Source organism: Nothobranchius furzeri, chromosome 13, assembly GCF_043380555.1.
Source record: "Nothobranchius furzeri strain GRZ-AD chromosome 13, NfurGRZ-RIMD1, whole genome shotgun sequence".
Classification (NCBI taxonomy): Eukaryota; Metazoa; Chordata; class Actinopteri; order Cyprinodontiformes; family Nothobranchiidae; genus Nothobranchius; species Nothobranchius furzeri.
In genome coordinates this window covers 59,636,592-59,652,344 of record NC_091753.1, presented here as the reverse complement: position 1 = coordinate 59,652,344, position 15,753 = coordinate 59,636,592, and the positions used below count along the sequence as shown (strand labels likewise).

The 15,753-nt window shown below is 43.7% G+C and overlaps 3 protein-coding genes across 4 annotated transcripts in view; 2 read left to right on the top strand and 1 right to left on the bottom strand.

Moving 5' to 3' along the window:
• Positions 1 to 3,719: 3,719 nt before the first annotated feature.
• blvrb (biliverdin reductase B) lies at positions 3,720 to 8,407 on the top strand. Its single transcript, XM_054743351.2, has 5 exons — positions 3,720 to 3,906; positions 4,597 to 4,758; positions 7,109 to 7,198; positions 7,380 to 7,511; positions 7,592 to 8,407. Exons 1-5 carry the CDS (start codon positions 3,822 to 3,824, stop codon positions 7,744 to 7,746), a joined length of 624 nt encoding a protein of 207 aa, XP_054599326.1. The 5' UTR covers positions 3,720 to 3,821; the 3' UTR covers positions 7,747 to 8,407.
• Positions 8,408 to 8,682: 275 nt separating this feature from the next.
• On the top strand, positions 8,683 to 13,189 carry sertad3 (SERTA domain containing 3). 2 transcript variants are annotated; one of them, XM_015950702.3, is made up of 2 exons: positions 8,683 to 8,999; positions 11,179 to 13,189. In XM_015950702.3, exon 2 carries the CDS (start codon positions 11,186 to 11,188, stop codon positions 12,098 to 12,100), a length of 915 nt encoding a protein of 304 aa, XP_015806188.1. In that variant the 5' UTR covers positions 8,683 to 8,999; positions 11,179 to 11,185; the 3' UTR covers positions 12,101 to 13,189. The 2 variants fall into 2 exon arrangements, with proteins under 2 accessions (XP_015806188.1, XP_015806189.1); XM_015950703.3 differs by lacking the exon at positions 8,683 to 8,999 and adding an exon at positions 9,503 to 9,749.
• A 957-nt stretch (positions 13,190 to 14,146) lies between these two features.
• Positions 14,147 to 15,753, bottom strand: part of si:ch211-14c7.2 (potassium channel subfamily K member 6) — a 33,591-nt gene continuing 31,984 nt past the window's right edge. The window contains exon 5 of the mRNA XM_070543715.1: positions 14,147 to 15,248. Coding sequence (XP_070399816.1) covers positions 15,007 to 15,248 — 242 coding nt within the window. The 3' untranslated portion in view covers positions 14,147 to 15,006. The remainder of the gene's footprint in view (positions 15,249 to 15,753) is intronic.

Below are 15,753 nucleotides of genomic sequence, written 5' to 3'. Positions count from 1 at the left end.
CCTTGTAGTTTATAAACTGTGTGATGGTGGTCCTTGTAGTTTATAAACTGTGTGATGGGGTCCTTGTAGTTTTATAAACTGTGTGATGGGGTCCTTGTAGTTTATAAACTGTGTGATGGTGGTCCTTGTAGTTTATAAACTGTGTGATGGGGTCCTTGTAGTTTTATAAACTGTGTGATGGGGTCCTTGTAGTTTATAAACTGTGTGATGGGGTCCTTGTAGTTTATAAACTGTGTGATGGTGGTCCTTGTAGTTTATAAACTGTGTGATGGGGTCCTTGTAGTTTTATAAACTGTGTGATGGGGTCCTTGTAGTTTATAAACTGTGTGATGGTGATCCTTGTAGTTTATAAACTGTGTGATGGGGGTCCCTGTAGTTTTAGAAACTGTGTGATGGTGGTTCTTGTAGTTTTAGAAACTGCTGATTACGCTGAAGCAAACATCTCTGTGAACTAGATTTACTGTGTATCTTCATTCCTTTAGCTGTTCATTTTCAAACAGTCTATAGGGCTTGTGATCGTGATGTCATCACCGACGCGTCTGCCCTGTGGGAGGCGTGTGAGTCCGTACTTGTTCATTGTTACTACTGTAAACAGCGCTCAGTCTCGTTCTGTTGGCTTAAATTAATGTTATTCAGTTGATTGGTTATATTACACAACTCTAGTAGATCATTGCTGTGTTGTGGGTGACACACGTGATCACCAGGAGAATAAAGGTGGAAAACAAGCTAAATTTTCACCGTTTTCCTGCTTAGAGGGAAAACTACGGAGACCAAGTAGCTAGCTTAACAAAGTCTCATCGGCTCACTGCTGTAAGGCGACCAAACATCACCTTCTGGAGTATTTTCATTCTGCTAAGTTACAGACAGTGTACGTTTTTTATACATAGTTTCTTTCCCTCAACTGCAACATGCATAAGAAACACATACACACACACACACACACACACACACACACACACACACACACAGAGAGGCTGCACACACATACCGGTGAGCTAATGCGGGCGCGCTGACACACAACACAACTTCTCCTGCTACACGTCTTCTGTAGGATGATCATTTTGATAGATTTACTAGAAAAACCAGCAAATAAATCTGGACGTTAACATCCGCTCACACCACAAACAAGAAAACTGAAAACGTCCGTCAAAATGTCATCGGTGCTCCAGTCTTGGGTCATTCATGTGGATCAAAACCATTCACAACGTTGATTTAGTCCACACACCATCCCCGACGTCGTTATATAACATCTCTCTGTGTTTTCTGCATCCTTTTGGGATTTTGTGATGTTGTTTAACACTTTCTGTTTCCCTAATCTGCTTCTTCTCTGCGACAGTACCGTTTGTTATACGGTTTCTTTACACTCGTCAGCCTTCCAACATCCCAGAATGCTATGTGTTATCACGTGTGATCACAAGCCCTTTACAAGTACAGCAAAATTTAAATGGAAAAAGCTAACGTGTCTAGGATCTATACACACAACGATGGAGATTAAAAGTATGAAAGAGAAACTAAATATAGTGAAGTGGCTGTTTGGTTTCTCCAATGTAGAGAAACCAAACAGCCACTTCACAAGCGCATGGCACAACATAGAAGAGCCACCTCCACGGGACAGGACTCAGCAGTTCATTTGCATCTAAAGGACAAAGGTCACTCTTTCGAGGATGCCAGCGTTCACATTTTGGACAGAGAGGACAGATGGTTTGAAAGACGAGTAAAGGAAGCCATTTATGTCCACTGTGAGCAACCATCTTTGAACAGAGGCGGTGGTTTACGAAACCAACTGTCTGCCATCTATAATCCAGTTTTGAGATCCCTTCCCAGATGCCTCAATGCCCACGCATATCCTGGGTCACCTGACCTCAGGAATTCACATGATAGGGTGGGGCCAGGCTTCACAATGAGCTCACCCGACACTCTGGCTGAATAGGACCCACACCCACCCTCACACCTTGGCTCATGTGTTTATGTAGAAGATCATCAGGGGGTCTTTTGTTCCCTCTTCGGGGGGAAACTCCCACTGGGTTTAAATCTGGGACTCTCCACCATTTGACCTTAGAACTGAAGAAGCCTCTCGGATGAGAGGTGAAATGTCTTCAAGCAACTCAAAGAAGTCCAGACGCTTTTCTTTCAAAGCTCATTAGACAGACACTGAAAGCTGAGGTTGTTCTGAAAAAAGGAGAAGAGTTACACACACTTTGCACTTTTTATTACAATTTTACAGCCATAAGATTAAAAAAATACCAGGCGGCCCGTTTATAATTATGGTCATAAGAGGGTTATTAAGCACAAACAGGAAGTGATTGGTAGTCATTCCACTCCAATCCAGTTGGTGGTGGTAATGCACCAAGTTGTTTTTTGCCAAGTGCCATACGACCACAAATAAGAATAAGAAGAGAGGTGGGAGCGTTCGTAACAAACTCAAAGCGACGGAGTTATCCTCGTGGCTCCAATGAGAGAAAGAAGCAGATCGCTTCATAAAAGCTTTCATTTTCACTTCCAAAAGGGACGTTGTTTTTCGATGTAAACATCAAAGTAAGCAAAAAGGAAAGACAATGGAAATGTTTAAAGGGAGGAAAACATAGACCAAAATGGAAAATAGAAAATAAAATAAACAAAGGCAAAAGCACAGGAGCACTTACAGGAAGAGGAAAGCAAAGCAATTATTGAAAGCGCTCAAAGGGAGGGAAATAGAGGAAAACAGAGGAGGACTAATGAAAAGGGAAAATAACTTGTGTCAGAAGAGGGGAGAGTTTCACAAATCCAGTTAAAGGTAAGATTGTCAAAAATTTAGTGTAAGGGGCCCCATGTCTGTGTTCGCCTTGGGCCCCCAAATTGCTAAATCCGCCCCTGCCCAGCTCCCTTCCCCGAGGCCCGTTGTCCACCATGTTTTACTGTTTTTGCTTCTTCAACACATGTGCTTTTCATCAGCAGGTGATGACCGACTTCTGCCGAGCCTGGTCAGCTGCTGAACAGGTGAATCAAGTGTGTTGGATTAGGGAAACAACTAAAACATGCTGGATTCCAGCCCTCGGAAAGGAAGCTGGGATCACTGCTGTAGAAGGGGGATCAGGTACACAAGGAACACGGTTTGCGTGTTAAATGAAGGGTGGGAGTTGTGTTCAGTAGTTGGTTTTAGTGGTGGGTCATGTTCTGGTGGAGCAGCCGGCTGTGGAACCTGAACCAGGGTGAAGTCTGCTGAGTAAAGGACCAAAGAAACACTCCTGTCCCTCCTGTCCCTCATCAATTCCCGTTTCTAACTCCAGCAGGGTCACGACCACAGAGTCCGGACCAACCCAGGTTGGTCATGACAGATTAGCACTGCGGGGTCTCTTTAAACTTTTGCTGTCGCAGCTCCAAAACTGTGGAACGAACTTCCTTTAAGACAGGCCAGTTCCTTATCTGTTTTTAAGGCACTCCTGAAAACCCACCTCTTTACCCTGGCTTTTAATACCTTGTGAGATGTTGGTTTCTATTTTTTGTTTTATTTTAGCTGTTTTAGGTGATTCAAATGCGGTTTTATCAAGTTTTATCAAGTTTTTATTTTTTAATAGGGCTAGTTTAATTTTATGTATCATGTGTTTTATTTATCTTTGCTGTTTTCTGTCTAGTCAATTGTTTTAATGTACTTTCTGTACAGCACTTTGTTCCTGTGCTGGGTCTTTTAAAGTGCTTTAGAAATAAACTGGATTGGATTGGATAAACGCGCTCTAGGAGGAGTTTGCGCTGCGGAAGTGCGTCGTGAGGCTGTCAAAAGGCGCATTTGTGACCCGCGTCTCTGCTGCTCCAGCTGTCCCTGTTGCGGGGATTTCTCTCACATCATGTCGGAGTCCATCAAAAACGTCGCGATTTTTGGAGCCACGGGAATGACCGGACTGGCTACCCTCCCGGTGGCGGTGTCTGCAGGTGAGAACCGGAAACGGAGCAGTAGTAGTACCGCAGGATCTTTACCGGGGGGTTACGGTGCGGAGGCAGGCAGTCACGTGATTCAGGATGAGTCAAAATAAAAGAAAGTTTGACGTCGTTTTTTATCATCATCGTCATTATTAGTATTATTACAGGAGCTGATCCAAGTGGCACATTTGATCCATTAACACGATTTTATTCAAATGTTCCTTTTGCTTTGATGTAATCTGACTTTGTTTGGTCACGTTCCATTTTGTGCATTTTAAATATTTTACAGCATCTTAAAACCTTGTTTGATAATTTAAATAAACAATTAGAACATATTTTATGCTCTTGCTTTTTATGTTTACATACATTTTAAATGAAAATAGGTAACAACGGGTAAATAAAAGGTAATAAAACTTTTAACACTTTGCTATGATGTAGTTTTGGTGTTGATGGGCCGTTCTGTCATGTGATTAATATGATTCAGCATCATTTTCCTTCCTGTTGCTCAAGAGAAGTAAATCTGCTGAGTCACGTTAGCAGTTACTGTCAGGATTCTGCTGAGTCACGTCTGAGCGCTGATAGTAGAGCTGTTATCTCTTCTGCACATGAAGGGAGGCATCTGTGTCAGCGGTGAAACAGGAGTTTGTGTGGCTCCAGGTTGAAGAGGTGTTCTAACTGTAACGGTGTTGTGTCTGTCATCAGGGTACAACGTGACGGTGCTGGTCCGGGACCCGGCGAAGCTCCCTGCCGACCACAAAGCTGCCAGAGTGGTGGTGGGAGACGTGCTGAATAAAGACCATGTGAGGGAAACTCTGGAGGGTCAAGATGCTGTCATCATCATCCTAGGCACCAGAAATGACCTGAGTAAGTGTGTGTGTGTGTGTGTGTGTGTGTGTGTGTGTGTGTGTGTGTGTGTGTGTGTGTGTGTGTGTGTGTGTGTGTGTGTGTGTGTGTGTGACTCTTATTGTGAAGGATTAAAAGAAGTAGCACGAAGAGGCAAAAAAATCTTTATCTTTCTACTTTTTGCATTCTCTTTTCCACACAGACTGCTTGTTTTTCATTCACTGAACTTTATCACTCGACACAGGAGTTTAAAAGGTCATTTTAATGGTGTAATACTGTTGAGCATTCACCAGAGAGCGCCAGATAACATTTACTAGGTGTGACTTCTTGTGAAGGGGGCTAGTCCAATCTTTCGCAACCCAGGTCCTCAGGGCACACTGACCTGCATGTTTTCCATGTGTCTGCTTCAGCACACCTGATTGACATTGCCTCCTCAGGAGGACATCATGTGCTGCAGATGCCTGCTAATCACTCATTTATTTAAGTCAGGTGTGTGGCAGCAGGGAAACCCTGGTGTTTAAAATGGCAACATGGAAAACATGCTGGACAGCGGGCCTTGAGGACCAGGGTTGGGAAGCACTGAGCTATTCAATTCCGGTCCAGAAGGGTCGGTATCCAGCACGTTTTAATGGTTTCTCTGCTCTAACACTCTTGCTTCAATGGTTGTTTCACCCCCAAAACGTGCTGGACACTGGCCCCCCAGGCCCAGGATCGAATACACCTGGTTTAAAGAATTAACTGATTTTGTTCATTCTCACATTCTGATTGTGAAACCAGAGGAAGAACAGTCAAGATGCTCGATGGAACAGTGGTTCCCAACCGTTTTTTCCTCGAGAACCCCCTTACCTGTGTCCATGACCGGTCAATTTAAAAATAGATTAGCTTTATTGTGTCATTGCAACCAGTACAACGAAATTAGGTGCATAAGCATGAATAAACATAAAATCCCAGGTATAAATAAATAAAACCAAGACGTTTGATCTTAAAACGTATAAAACCGTAAAACCAATAAAACCAGGGAAATAAAAACTACAACCAGGTTAGACCTGCTAAAGCCGTTCAGCGACCATTCGGTACTCACAGCTGAACCGGTTGGTTCTGGCCGTGATGCCCCGGTATCTTTTTCCAGAAGAAAGCAGTTGGGAAAGCTTTTGAGCACGGTGGTAGGTGTTTATCAAGATTTTCACTGCGGCAACAAATTGTGTGCAGGTCAACTAGGGAGGGCGAGGGACAACCGGTGATCTTTTGTGCAGTATTGATGACCCCTTGTAGCCTCTTCCTGTGGGCTATAGTTTAGCAGGAGAACCACACCCAAGCAGTAACACAGGATGCTGTCAATAGAGCACTGATGGGACACCATCAGATTTTGGGGAACGTAGTTTTTCCTGAGAACTCTTAAGAAAATGGAGCCTCTGCTGGGCCTTTTTTACCAACTCGGTTGTGCTGACGTCCCAAGTCAGCTGCTCTGTTATGCGAACTCCTAGGTATCTGAAGTCAGACATGCACTCCGCACAGACCCCTTGAATAAAGAGTGGCTGAAGGTCTGTTGTCTTCTTCCTGAAATCCACCATCATCTCCTTTGGTTTTGTCAGTGTTCAGGAGCAGATTATACTCTGAGCACCATGTGGTCAACTGTTCCACTCCTGCTCTGTATGGAGCCACGTCCCCCCGGAGATGAGCCCAACCACTACAATGTCATCTGCAAACTTGACAGTTATTCTTGTAGTGAGTAGGGACAGTCGTGGGTGTGAAGAGCAGGGGGCTCAACACGCCGCCTTGAGGGGTGCCAGTGCTAATGCTAATAACGGAAGAGGTGTGGGGCCCCACCCAGACCCTTTGTTTACGCCCTGGCAGGTCGATCTCCGTCCCTACCCTCACCTATGGTCACGAGCTCGGTCATCCAGGAGGGGCTCAGAGTAGACCTGCTGCCCCTCCACATCAGTCAGTTAAGATGGCTCGGGCATCTGGTCAGGATGCCTCCTGGATGAGGTTTTCTGGGCATGTCCAACTGGGAGGAGACCTAAAGGAAGACCCAGGACACGCTGGAGGGACTATGTCTCTCGTCTGGGAACACTTTGGGATTCCCCTGGAAGAGCTGGCCCAAGTGGCTGGGGAGAGGGAAGTCTGAGCCTCTCTGCTTATGCTACTGCAGCCCCCCCCCCCCCCCCCCCCCCCCCACCGACCCGACTCCAGATAAGCGGCTGAAAATGGATGGAACTTAAAATTTATATTAGTACCACAATGCAACAGAGTGTTTGTGTTTTCATCTGTTTATCTTTTTCTTGACGTTTTTTAAGTTACCAGTGAAATTTGGGATTGTACGTTTTTGTTGTAGCTCGAGTAAGGAGCAGATCTTATTTGTGTTTCTCAGGCCCAACCACCATGATGTCTGAAGGCACCAAGAACATCGTGGAAGCCATGAAAGCACGAGGAATTACCAAAGTCATCGGATGCATGTCAGGTACAGAGTGGATAACGGTTTTTCCTCGGAATGCTGATGTATGCAGATTCCACGGGAACATTCCCTGCTTTTAGCCATGATATAGAATAAATAAAGAGTGATGTTAGATTTATATAGCAGGTGATCTGCTTCATCTGGTCAATGAGTTAAACGTCTTCCTTCTAATTTCCAACCCTCTCAGCTTTCCTTCTTTGGGATCGCTCTAAAGTCCCACCCCGCCTGCTTGCTGTAACCGAAGATCATGACAGGATGTACACCGTGCTGAAAACATCAGGACTGGACTATGTGGCTGTTATGCCTCCTCACATTGGTGGTCGGTAACGGGCAAATCAACATTTAATGATTAAACATGTATTTTCTAAGAACCTGCCTGTTTTCCTTGTCTCTGTGCAGATGACCTTCCTCTGACCGAGAGTTACTCCGTGAGTGAGAATATGCTGAGAGGACGAGCCATCTCCAAACATGATCTGGGACATTTCTTTGTCAAGTGTCTGTCCACCTCCGAGTGGGATGGGAAGACTGTGGGGGTGTGGGGACAGTACAAATAGTCTGAAACTAAAACACTGCAGACGTTGGGCCTTTTATCTTCCTGCAGCTGAGTGGCTGTTTTAAATTTCCAGTTAACACAAAACGAAAAAGAATATTCAGAGACAAATTAAGTGTGTGTGTGTGTGTGTGTGTGTGTGTGTCCTTACTTTTGATCTTATCCAGCTTTTCTGGTTGTTGAAAATAAAAATAGATTGTATGCTGTGTCGTGGGGATGAGCTGCAACGCTGCCACCAGTGATTTTAGAAATGAAGTCTATAGGAAAAATAAGAATGAGTTTAGTTTTTCTACTATTGTAACACTACCTTTAAACAGCAGTAACGAAAAACTAAGGTACACATTTGGACACAATTTTATGATGATTGTATAAAATCTTATCTTTCAGTTTTACTTTAAAATAAAACAAGAAGAATTGAAAATAAATTTACAAAACCTTCCCCAACCATTTCATTGCACTGAAGCAGATGCGGTGTTTCCAGCCAAAATATGATGTAAAACGTTCACACATTCTGTTTGTTTGTTTGTGATAAAAATAAAAAATAACTGGATAAATATATAATGTATTAAATGTGTCGTGAGTATAAAGATGTTAGTTAAAATTATACATGATTGTTTCACGATGTTGCTTTTATGTTTGTTTAAATAAAAGAACTTTACATTTGATTGGACATTTATTCATTTTTCTTCTAAATATTAGAAAAATTGTACATTTGAACGTTTATTTAATGCGACTTTCCCTTTTTAGGAACGAGATACATAAACGAGTACTTACTTTAGTGTACTGCAGCACTTTGGTCCTCAGCTGTTTCGTAAAACTCCCAAAATGAGAACAGGAAAAGGTTTTCATTTCTGCCTTCAAAATAAAACTAAAAAGTGATGTTGCATCTCAAAGTTCCGTTTAAAATCCCCAGAACCGTCTCTAGGTGGGCATGGTTTACATTTAAATACACAACTTACTGAAAACAAAGACGTGTTGATTATTTTTAAAGATGATCATGGATTTGGACCAGTTTGGGTAGAAATAATTAAGAAGTAAAATTCCCTTTTTCTGTCCTTTACCTCAAGTGCGTGTGCGTGCGTGCGTGCGTGTGTGTGTGTGTGCGTGTGTGGCGGACGGAGGAGGAGCTGAGGCTGTTTCTGACTTTCTGGTAGTTCAAGGACTCAAAGACGAGTTTAGAACTCTGATGGAAACTAAAAACTCTAACATGTTCTGTCGCGAACGTTGAAGCTGGTCTCGCAGACAAACATATTTCAGGTAAGATCCACCTTCTCTACCTGTTATGTTCTAGTTTAGATGACTGGTCTAAACTGAAATGATCGTGTCTGTGGACCCAGATGTGCGCATTTTCCCTTTGAACCCGTCTTTAAATGTTTGCTTAATATTTCCACGTGTTTGAACCGGTTTAAACTGGTTAAATCTACGAGGTTTAGTCCGCATTTAGTCCTGATTCCAGCCTCGGATTTAAACACGCTCACGGGTTGGTTTCGCTGTTTTAAACGCACACCTCTCTAGCAGAAAGCAGTATTCGGCCGGAAATGCCTTTTTTAGAAGTGACGTAATTCTTTAGGAATTAGCGCTATGCTACTGCTAAACAACAGGAGTAAACTAAAGCATTGATTATTTAATATTTGTATACATTATAGCTCCATCAGAGATGATGTAAATGTGTTGTTTGTAAACGTTCAGTGAGCTTTTGATGCCTCTGATGGAATGTTGCGTAGTTAGACTCCATTACCCATAATTCCTTTCTACTTCCAGCCCCCAACTGAAACCCTGTGGCGTGAAACTTAAATCACAGGCGGGAGCCAGCTGCGCAACACGACACAGAGTTTAAAACGAGCATCTTTTGACGGTTTCCTACCCCCGAAACGCCGTTCGATCGCTGGGTTACTTCCGTGAAAACGTCTGAAATAATTCGGTTTGTTTGCTGCGGAAGAAAAGCGACTAAAGGCTCCGAGCTACGGACAAGAGACGAAACTCGGGAGATCGGGAGCGACCCAACAGGTCGGTTTACGCGACTAATGTCAAATAACGTGTAAATATCTTCATGTAGCTTTGGGTGTAATTCTGTCACGATCACCAAAGTACTTAATGTACCCGTTAACCGTCTTTCTACCGTTTACTCCACGGCCTTTAGCGGGGCTTTTCCCTCCTACACCATGAAACTGACGTCACAACACCCACCTCACATTTAAAATCAGATTCGGATGAACCGAACCTCCGCTGGTTTCACCCAAACTAGTCGGCTTAACACCGAACTCTCTGTTCCAGAACCGAGAACCCAATAAAAACAGCAAAGTCCAGTAAAGATGTTTAACTAAACACTTAATTCAAATGAAGGCAACTGGACTTCTTTGGTTTCTTGAAGACGTTTCGCTTCTCACCCGAGGAGCTTTGTCAGCTCTGACTGGAATACGGGAGAGTTGGGGTTATAAGCTGTAGCGTCTGTTGTTGTTTAACGAGCAGAAACTGCTCTTGAGTGCCCCTCCTCCCCATCCCCTGATGGGTTGTTGTCCTCTACTGAGGGGCCAGTCGTTGTGTTGAGATAGGAATGAGATTCAAACGGGGAGGGGCTTAAATTTCACCTTTCCCCTTCCTATAATGCAGCTTTAAATCGGTCAGAACCGACAAAGCTCGTCGGATGTCGAGCGAAACGTCCAGTTGCCTTCATTTAAACCCTTTTGGACCACCGTGACCTGGATGACTGAGACCCTTCACCAGCATAGACACTTATCATTTATACTCTGATTAGAAGATCAGCTGTTTGGGAGTTCTGAGCTTGGTTTTACAACTAAAAGCACCACATTTAATTAGAGGTTAAAACAAAACATGTCAGCTTTTATATTTGTTAAAATTTTGAACAAATTGGTATGAAACCACATTTAATTGAGGACTGCTGTAAAGACTCTGACACAAGAAGTCTGGGCTGGGTTGGTAATGAACTGAACTGTTTTGGGACGTTTACTTTGTGCCTTGAGGCGACGCTGGTTGTGATTTGGCGCTACATAAAAACAGAATTGAATTGAATGTTGAGCAAAACTGAGTTTGTAGTTATTCATTAGATTATAAATCAGATCCAGCTCCGTTATTATTCAGAAACCACTTTTTAAATGGTAAATGAGTTTGTGAATATCCTTAACTCCAAGTTTCCAAACTCGATTCCCAGAGCAACGTTGTCTTTATCGAGTCTTCATGAGCTACAGGACAAACTTTAATAAAACTCATGGACATGCGTCGTTGGTGCTCTAGTACCTTGAGTGGTCACCACAGCTGTTGGTCTTCAGCGTGGTGGTAGCTGGACGGGATTCAAAGCTCCGACTCGGTGTGCTTCTACCATTTCTGAGCCGATCTTAGTTTCGTTTAACTTTGACATGGATGACAACATGTCTTGATTTTGACTAATATCAGCATTTCACATTTCTTCCCTCCACAGATGAAGGATGATCCTGAAGGGGCAGAAACGGAAACTCCCCTCAGAGGATGTGGAGGTTCCTGACCAGAGCAGCCCTCTCTGGGAGAGCCAGCGACAGTTTGTCTTCTCCGTTTCCCTGAACAAGTACCAGCGTAGCCAGGAGCTTCCAGAACCCAGCCTGCGACGGTCTGTTCTGATAGCCAACACTCTGCGACAGATCAGCCTGGAAGCTTGCAGATCGCCCCCTCTGGACCAGCAGGCGTCAGAACCTTCTTGCAGCTCTACACTTTCACCCCAGAACAATGCTGCAAACAGAAGCTGCTGTTCAGGTGAACCAAGTGTCCCCATGACTGAAGATGAGGACTGGGGGCTGATGGCCACAGATTCAGACTTTTCCCTTTCTGCTGCTATTTCCTCCATTCTGACCGCTCTGGACTCCACTGTCGATGGCAGCCCCCAGGCAGCTCCACGGACGCCTCTCAGGTCGTTGGAGAACCTTTCAGGGCCTTCTGAAGGAGGCGTAGGTCTGGTCAAACAGGGAAGCAGAGATCATAGCATCAGGTGGGAGCAGGAGGTTGCCATGGAGGCGGGGAGGACCAGCTACATGGATGATGTCACAATGGAGGATCTGTTTCAGGATATAGACTCATCCCAACTGGAGAAGGACATGGGGGTGCTTGGGCTTCGGAGCGGTGCAGGTGGATGCTCAGCTGGAAATGATGTCATTCGTTACCTGCCCCCTCTCACCCCTCCCTCCTCACACCCCTTCTCCTTTTCGCTCAACTCAAATCTGAAGTGTCTGCCTTCGTTCTCCTCCTTCAGTCCTTCGTCTTCCTCATCTCCGTCTTCCTCAGCAGCATCTACTTCCTTCTCCGGTGCTCAGAATCAGATGAGGGAAGGATTTGAATTGGAGCAACTGATGGAGATCTTGGTGGAATCTTGATTCTTTAGCCATGACTGAGCCTGGCCGTCCGTCAGCGTTATTCTAAACGTTACTGAATAAATGTGGCATCTAGAAAGTAGAAGGGCGGTCCATGCGATGTAAAATGTTGAATAAGACGAAGTATCTGGTGAGAGAGCAAGAAGACGGTGAAACGGTTTTATCATTGCAAAGCGGTGAATCATGAACTGATGACCAACGGGTTAGAGATGAAAGTGTGACTGGGCTGATGGGAACGGGGCGGATTCATTCAGCAGTACCAGCGCTGCAGCAGCAGGTGGCGCCAGATGCAGGTGTTTTAGTCTGGTGATGGAAGAAAGCGGCTGAAACACTAAACACAGCTTGGATCTGAATCTGCTGAACTCCAGCAGAACATTTTAAATGTCATATTAAGGTTTTTAATATTAGCTTCTTGGACATGTTTTGATATCAGTTTTAGCTTGAAGGAAACGTGCTTCCCAGTATTTTGCTTTGAGTACAAACAATGTTGGACGTGTTTTGACGCCGAACCACCTCCAGGCTGAAGATGTCGGCGTGAGGTGGTTCTGCAGAGCTGAGCCGCTGCAGCACTGCTCTTGTACTGCTGCCGCCGTTCCACAGGTTCTAGTGTTCCTGACCCGTTGTTACCCAGGAACATTTGAGCCACGTGGCTGATAAAAACCCTAAATGGTGCTTTTGCCCTGAAACGATTCATTCTTAAGTGGTTTCAAATAAAAATGTTTTATTTCTGGTTTACTTTTCAACTGTTGCACTTTTGGAAAGTCACAGGAAGACGTTCAAGAGAGAGAGAGAGAGAAGGGTTTAAGAACACAAAATGGTTTGTTTGTTCCAAACTTTCATGTTTTTAACTGATTATTTAACCCATCGTTGCTCAAACATAGAAGGAAAACGTGGACTTGCTATTTTGTGCAGATTGTTGTTTGTTGTCCTTCTGCAGCCTCAGACTGGCTATAAACAAGCACTAAAATAGACATTTTATTTTTACTTATTTTCTCTGCAAATATTTGATTGTGATGTTAGAAACGGAGAGCAGGATGCTCTACTGTGCATTTATTTTTGTAAAGAGCGGTTTTAATAAACAAATGAATGGGACATTGTTGTTTATTTCACTGATCTAAGCCTCATCCTCCACGGTTTAGCTGCAGATTAGATGTGGAGCTTAAACGAGATCACACAGGAAACCCATTTAAAGTTTCTATTTCTGATCATAACTGGTTTCTTTTAGAAAGGTGTATGTAAATACAAAGTAAACATTTAACAAGTAAATAAACCAAGAAGTGAGGAGAAAAAGCGACAACTGCTGGGCCTTCCATAAATAAGCACCATCTTAGCATCAGAATGACTAAAATTCAGAGACGTGGGAAAAACTACGGCAGCCAACAAACGGATCAGAAAGTGACTTTTATTCTCGACTCATTCATTCATTCGTTGGCAGCTGGAGACACGTGGTCCAGAAGTAGATGGGCATGGCTTAGGCTTCCCATTACCTTCCACCTTGCAGTGTATTCTGGATTACGTTATCAAACCAGTGGCCTTATTTGTCCTGCAGTATGATAATCCTCCCTGTAGACCCGGGCAATTGCAAGCTACTGTACTTAATCCAAGGTCTGCCCTGCCAAAAGTGTTTTAAAAGGATCTTGCCCCATTCCTGAAACCGTTTGCTGGGTATTTCTATTGGCAGCGGCTGAAATAAGCAGAGGAACCTTGGAAGGATATTCATCTGAGTAGCTTGAGATCACCCACCAGGTGGGTTCCTGCATCCCATCACTATATCCTTAACATTTTTCACCAAGGGGAGAAATTTATGGAATATAAATGAGCTAAATCTCAGCATGTTTACTCCAATATGTTAGACTGAACCTCCCATTGTAAAGGGAATTGCAGTCCTATTTGTTTTGGCTGACTGTAAATGAAACCGTCACTGATCAGCTGTATGATGGGACACAGCTTCCATAAACACAGAGCGTCGGTGTTACTTTAGCATTTTTAAAAACCTTCCCAAAAGTTTTCCCCATTCTCTCATTTTAAAGGACAAATAAAAACTAAAGATTTTCATACATGAACTTTTATTTAATAAGATGAGCAGTGCATACATTATCAGTTACAAAATACTTTACAAGGACAATTTAATATAATTTATGAATTGAGATTTGCATCAAAACTTTGGACTGCAACTTTACACATTTTTAATTTAAATGACAAAAACAGAAAAGGCAGGAGGATGTTTGGTCTCAGTAAAATTAAATTCTCCCTCATTCATGCTTTTAACCCACCATTTGTCTGAACATTTTTATGACATTTATGCAGTTTTGAAGCTCATTAACAGGCTGTAACACACACAAGGGACACCAGAGGGCAGCACTAAGTCCCCTGTAAACAGAAAATCTGACCTAATTAAACCCTTAAACGCTTAAAATACTCACTCAGACTGTAACTTTGAGCAGTGATCACACTTTGAGTAAATAAGTCTGGAAGCGAAGCCCAAGCAGGTGACGAACGTGCCTTAACGAGCTGGGTGGAGCTAAACAACGGACCCATAAAACCATTTTCATTAAAAACTGTTTGGTCTAGAATTCAAACTTCAAACTTATGACACAAAACAGAAAATATGAAAACTAACAAGACCAAAGTGAAGAAAAATAAACGATTGAAATGTTGTTGGCCCAAACTCCTCCGGTACGGTTCTTAGACTGTAAACAGGCGACCGCAGCATGTTGGAGGTAAAAACATCCGTGTGTTTCTGCAGTCAAGTAGAAACAGTTCTGTATGATCAGAACACATCTGTTAACGTCTCACACCCCCTTCTAAAGGCTGAACTCGTCTGAATCCGTTTGATATAAGTAAACCCGTCAGCTGCGCTGTTCGGATCAGAAGGACCGCCAGAGGCAGAGCATTCGCTCCTCCTCCTTTCAGCCCTTGTTGATGGAGTTGTACGTCGGATGGGATCTCACATCCAGAGGTCTGCTAGCATCTTTATCCTTCAGATGAGGAGATGCTTGGTTAGAATCCATGATGGTCTCCCGGTCCTCCTCCATCACAGAATCCTCACAGCGCGGCAGTTGCAGGAAGGTGGTCAGGCCGTGCAGGTCAGCCATTTTGTGGAAGGAGCGCAGCAGGAGGTACATCATCATCAGACCGGTGAACAGGTAGACTAGAGTGAGAGCAGAGACACAGATCAAGTTTCCCATGAATGAAAAGGTTTCCTTTAACCCTCTCAGGCTCAAGATGAGCTCTGATAAAAGGACGAACAACCGAGTCCTTCAGGGAACTTTAGAGTTAAAAACGCTCGTGGAACACGCGTGTGGAGTAACCAGGTAGGTTTTACCGTTGCACATCTGCAACGCCTGCCTCCAGAGGGTAAACTCAACTATAGAGGTCAAGTTATGAATGTTTAATTAGAGGCACAAAGATGGTACAATACAATAAATATATCCATTTATCTGTAATCATTTAAAGAGCAACTAAACCCCAAAATAACTCTGCTAATAAACTTTATAACTGGGTCTTTACAAATGCAGTCTTCCTGGTTCGGTACATTTGACACGTTTGTGTAAACTTGATTAAATCTTGGTCTGAAAGCATCTTAAGCCTGGGCGCATCGAAGGCGGCCGCACCGCGCCCGAGATTCTGAGAAGTCAAATGGTCACAGGGAACGC

What these genes read in the sequence shown, in the direction of transcription:
- blvrb (XM_054743351.2), top strand. Translation starts at nt 3,822, where the DNA reads ATGTCGGAGTCCATCAAAAACGTCGCGATTTTTGGAGCCACGGGAATG. An exon ending in CCCGGTGGCGGTGTCTGCAG is followed by an intron (nt 3,907 to 4,596) that starts GTGAGAACCGGA and finishes GTCTGTCATCAG; the next exon opens with GGTACAACGTGACGGTGCTG. An exon ending in AGTCATCGGATGCATGTCAG is followed by an intron (nt 7,199 to 7,379) that starts GTACAGAGTGGA and finishes CAACCCTCTCAG; the next exon opens with CTTTCCTTCTTTGGGATCGC.
- sertad3 (XM_015950702.3), top strand. Translation starts at nt 11,186, where the DNA reads ATGATCCTGAAGGGGCAGAAACGGAAACTCCCCTCAGAGGATGTGGAG.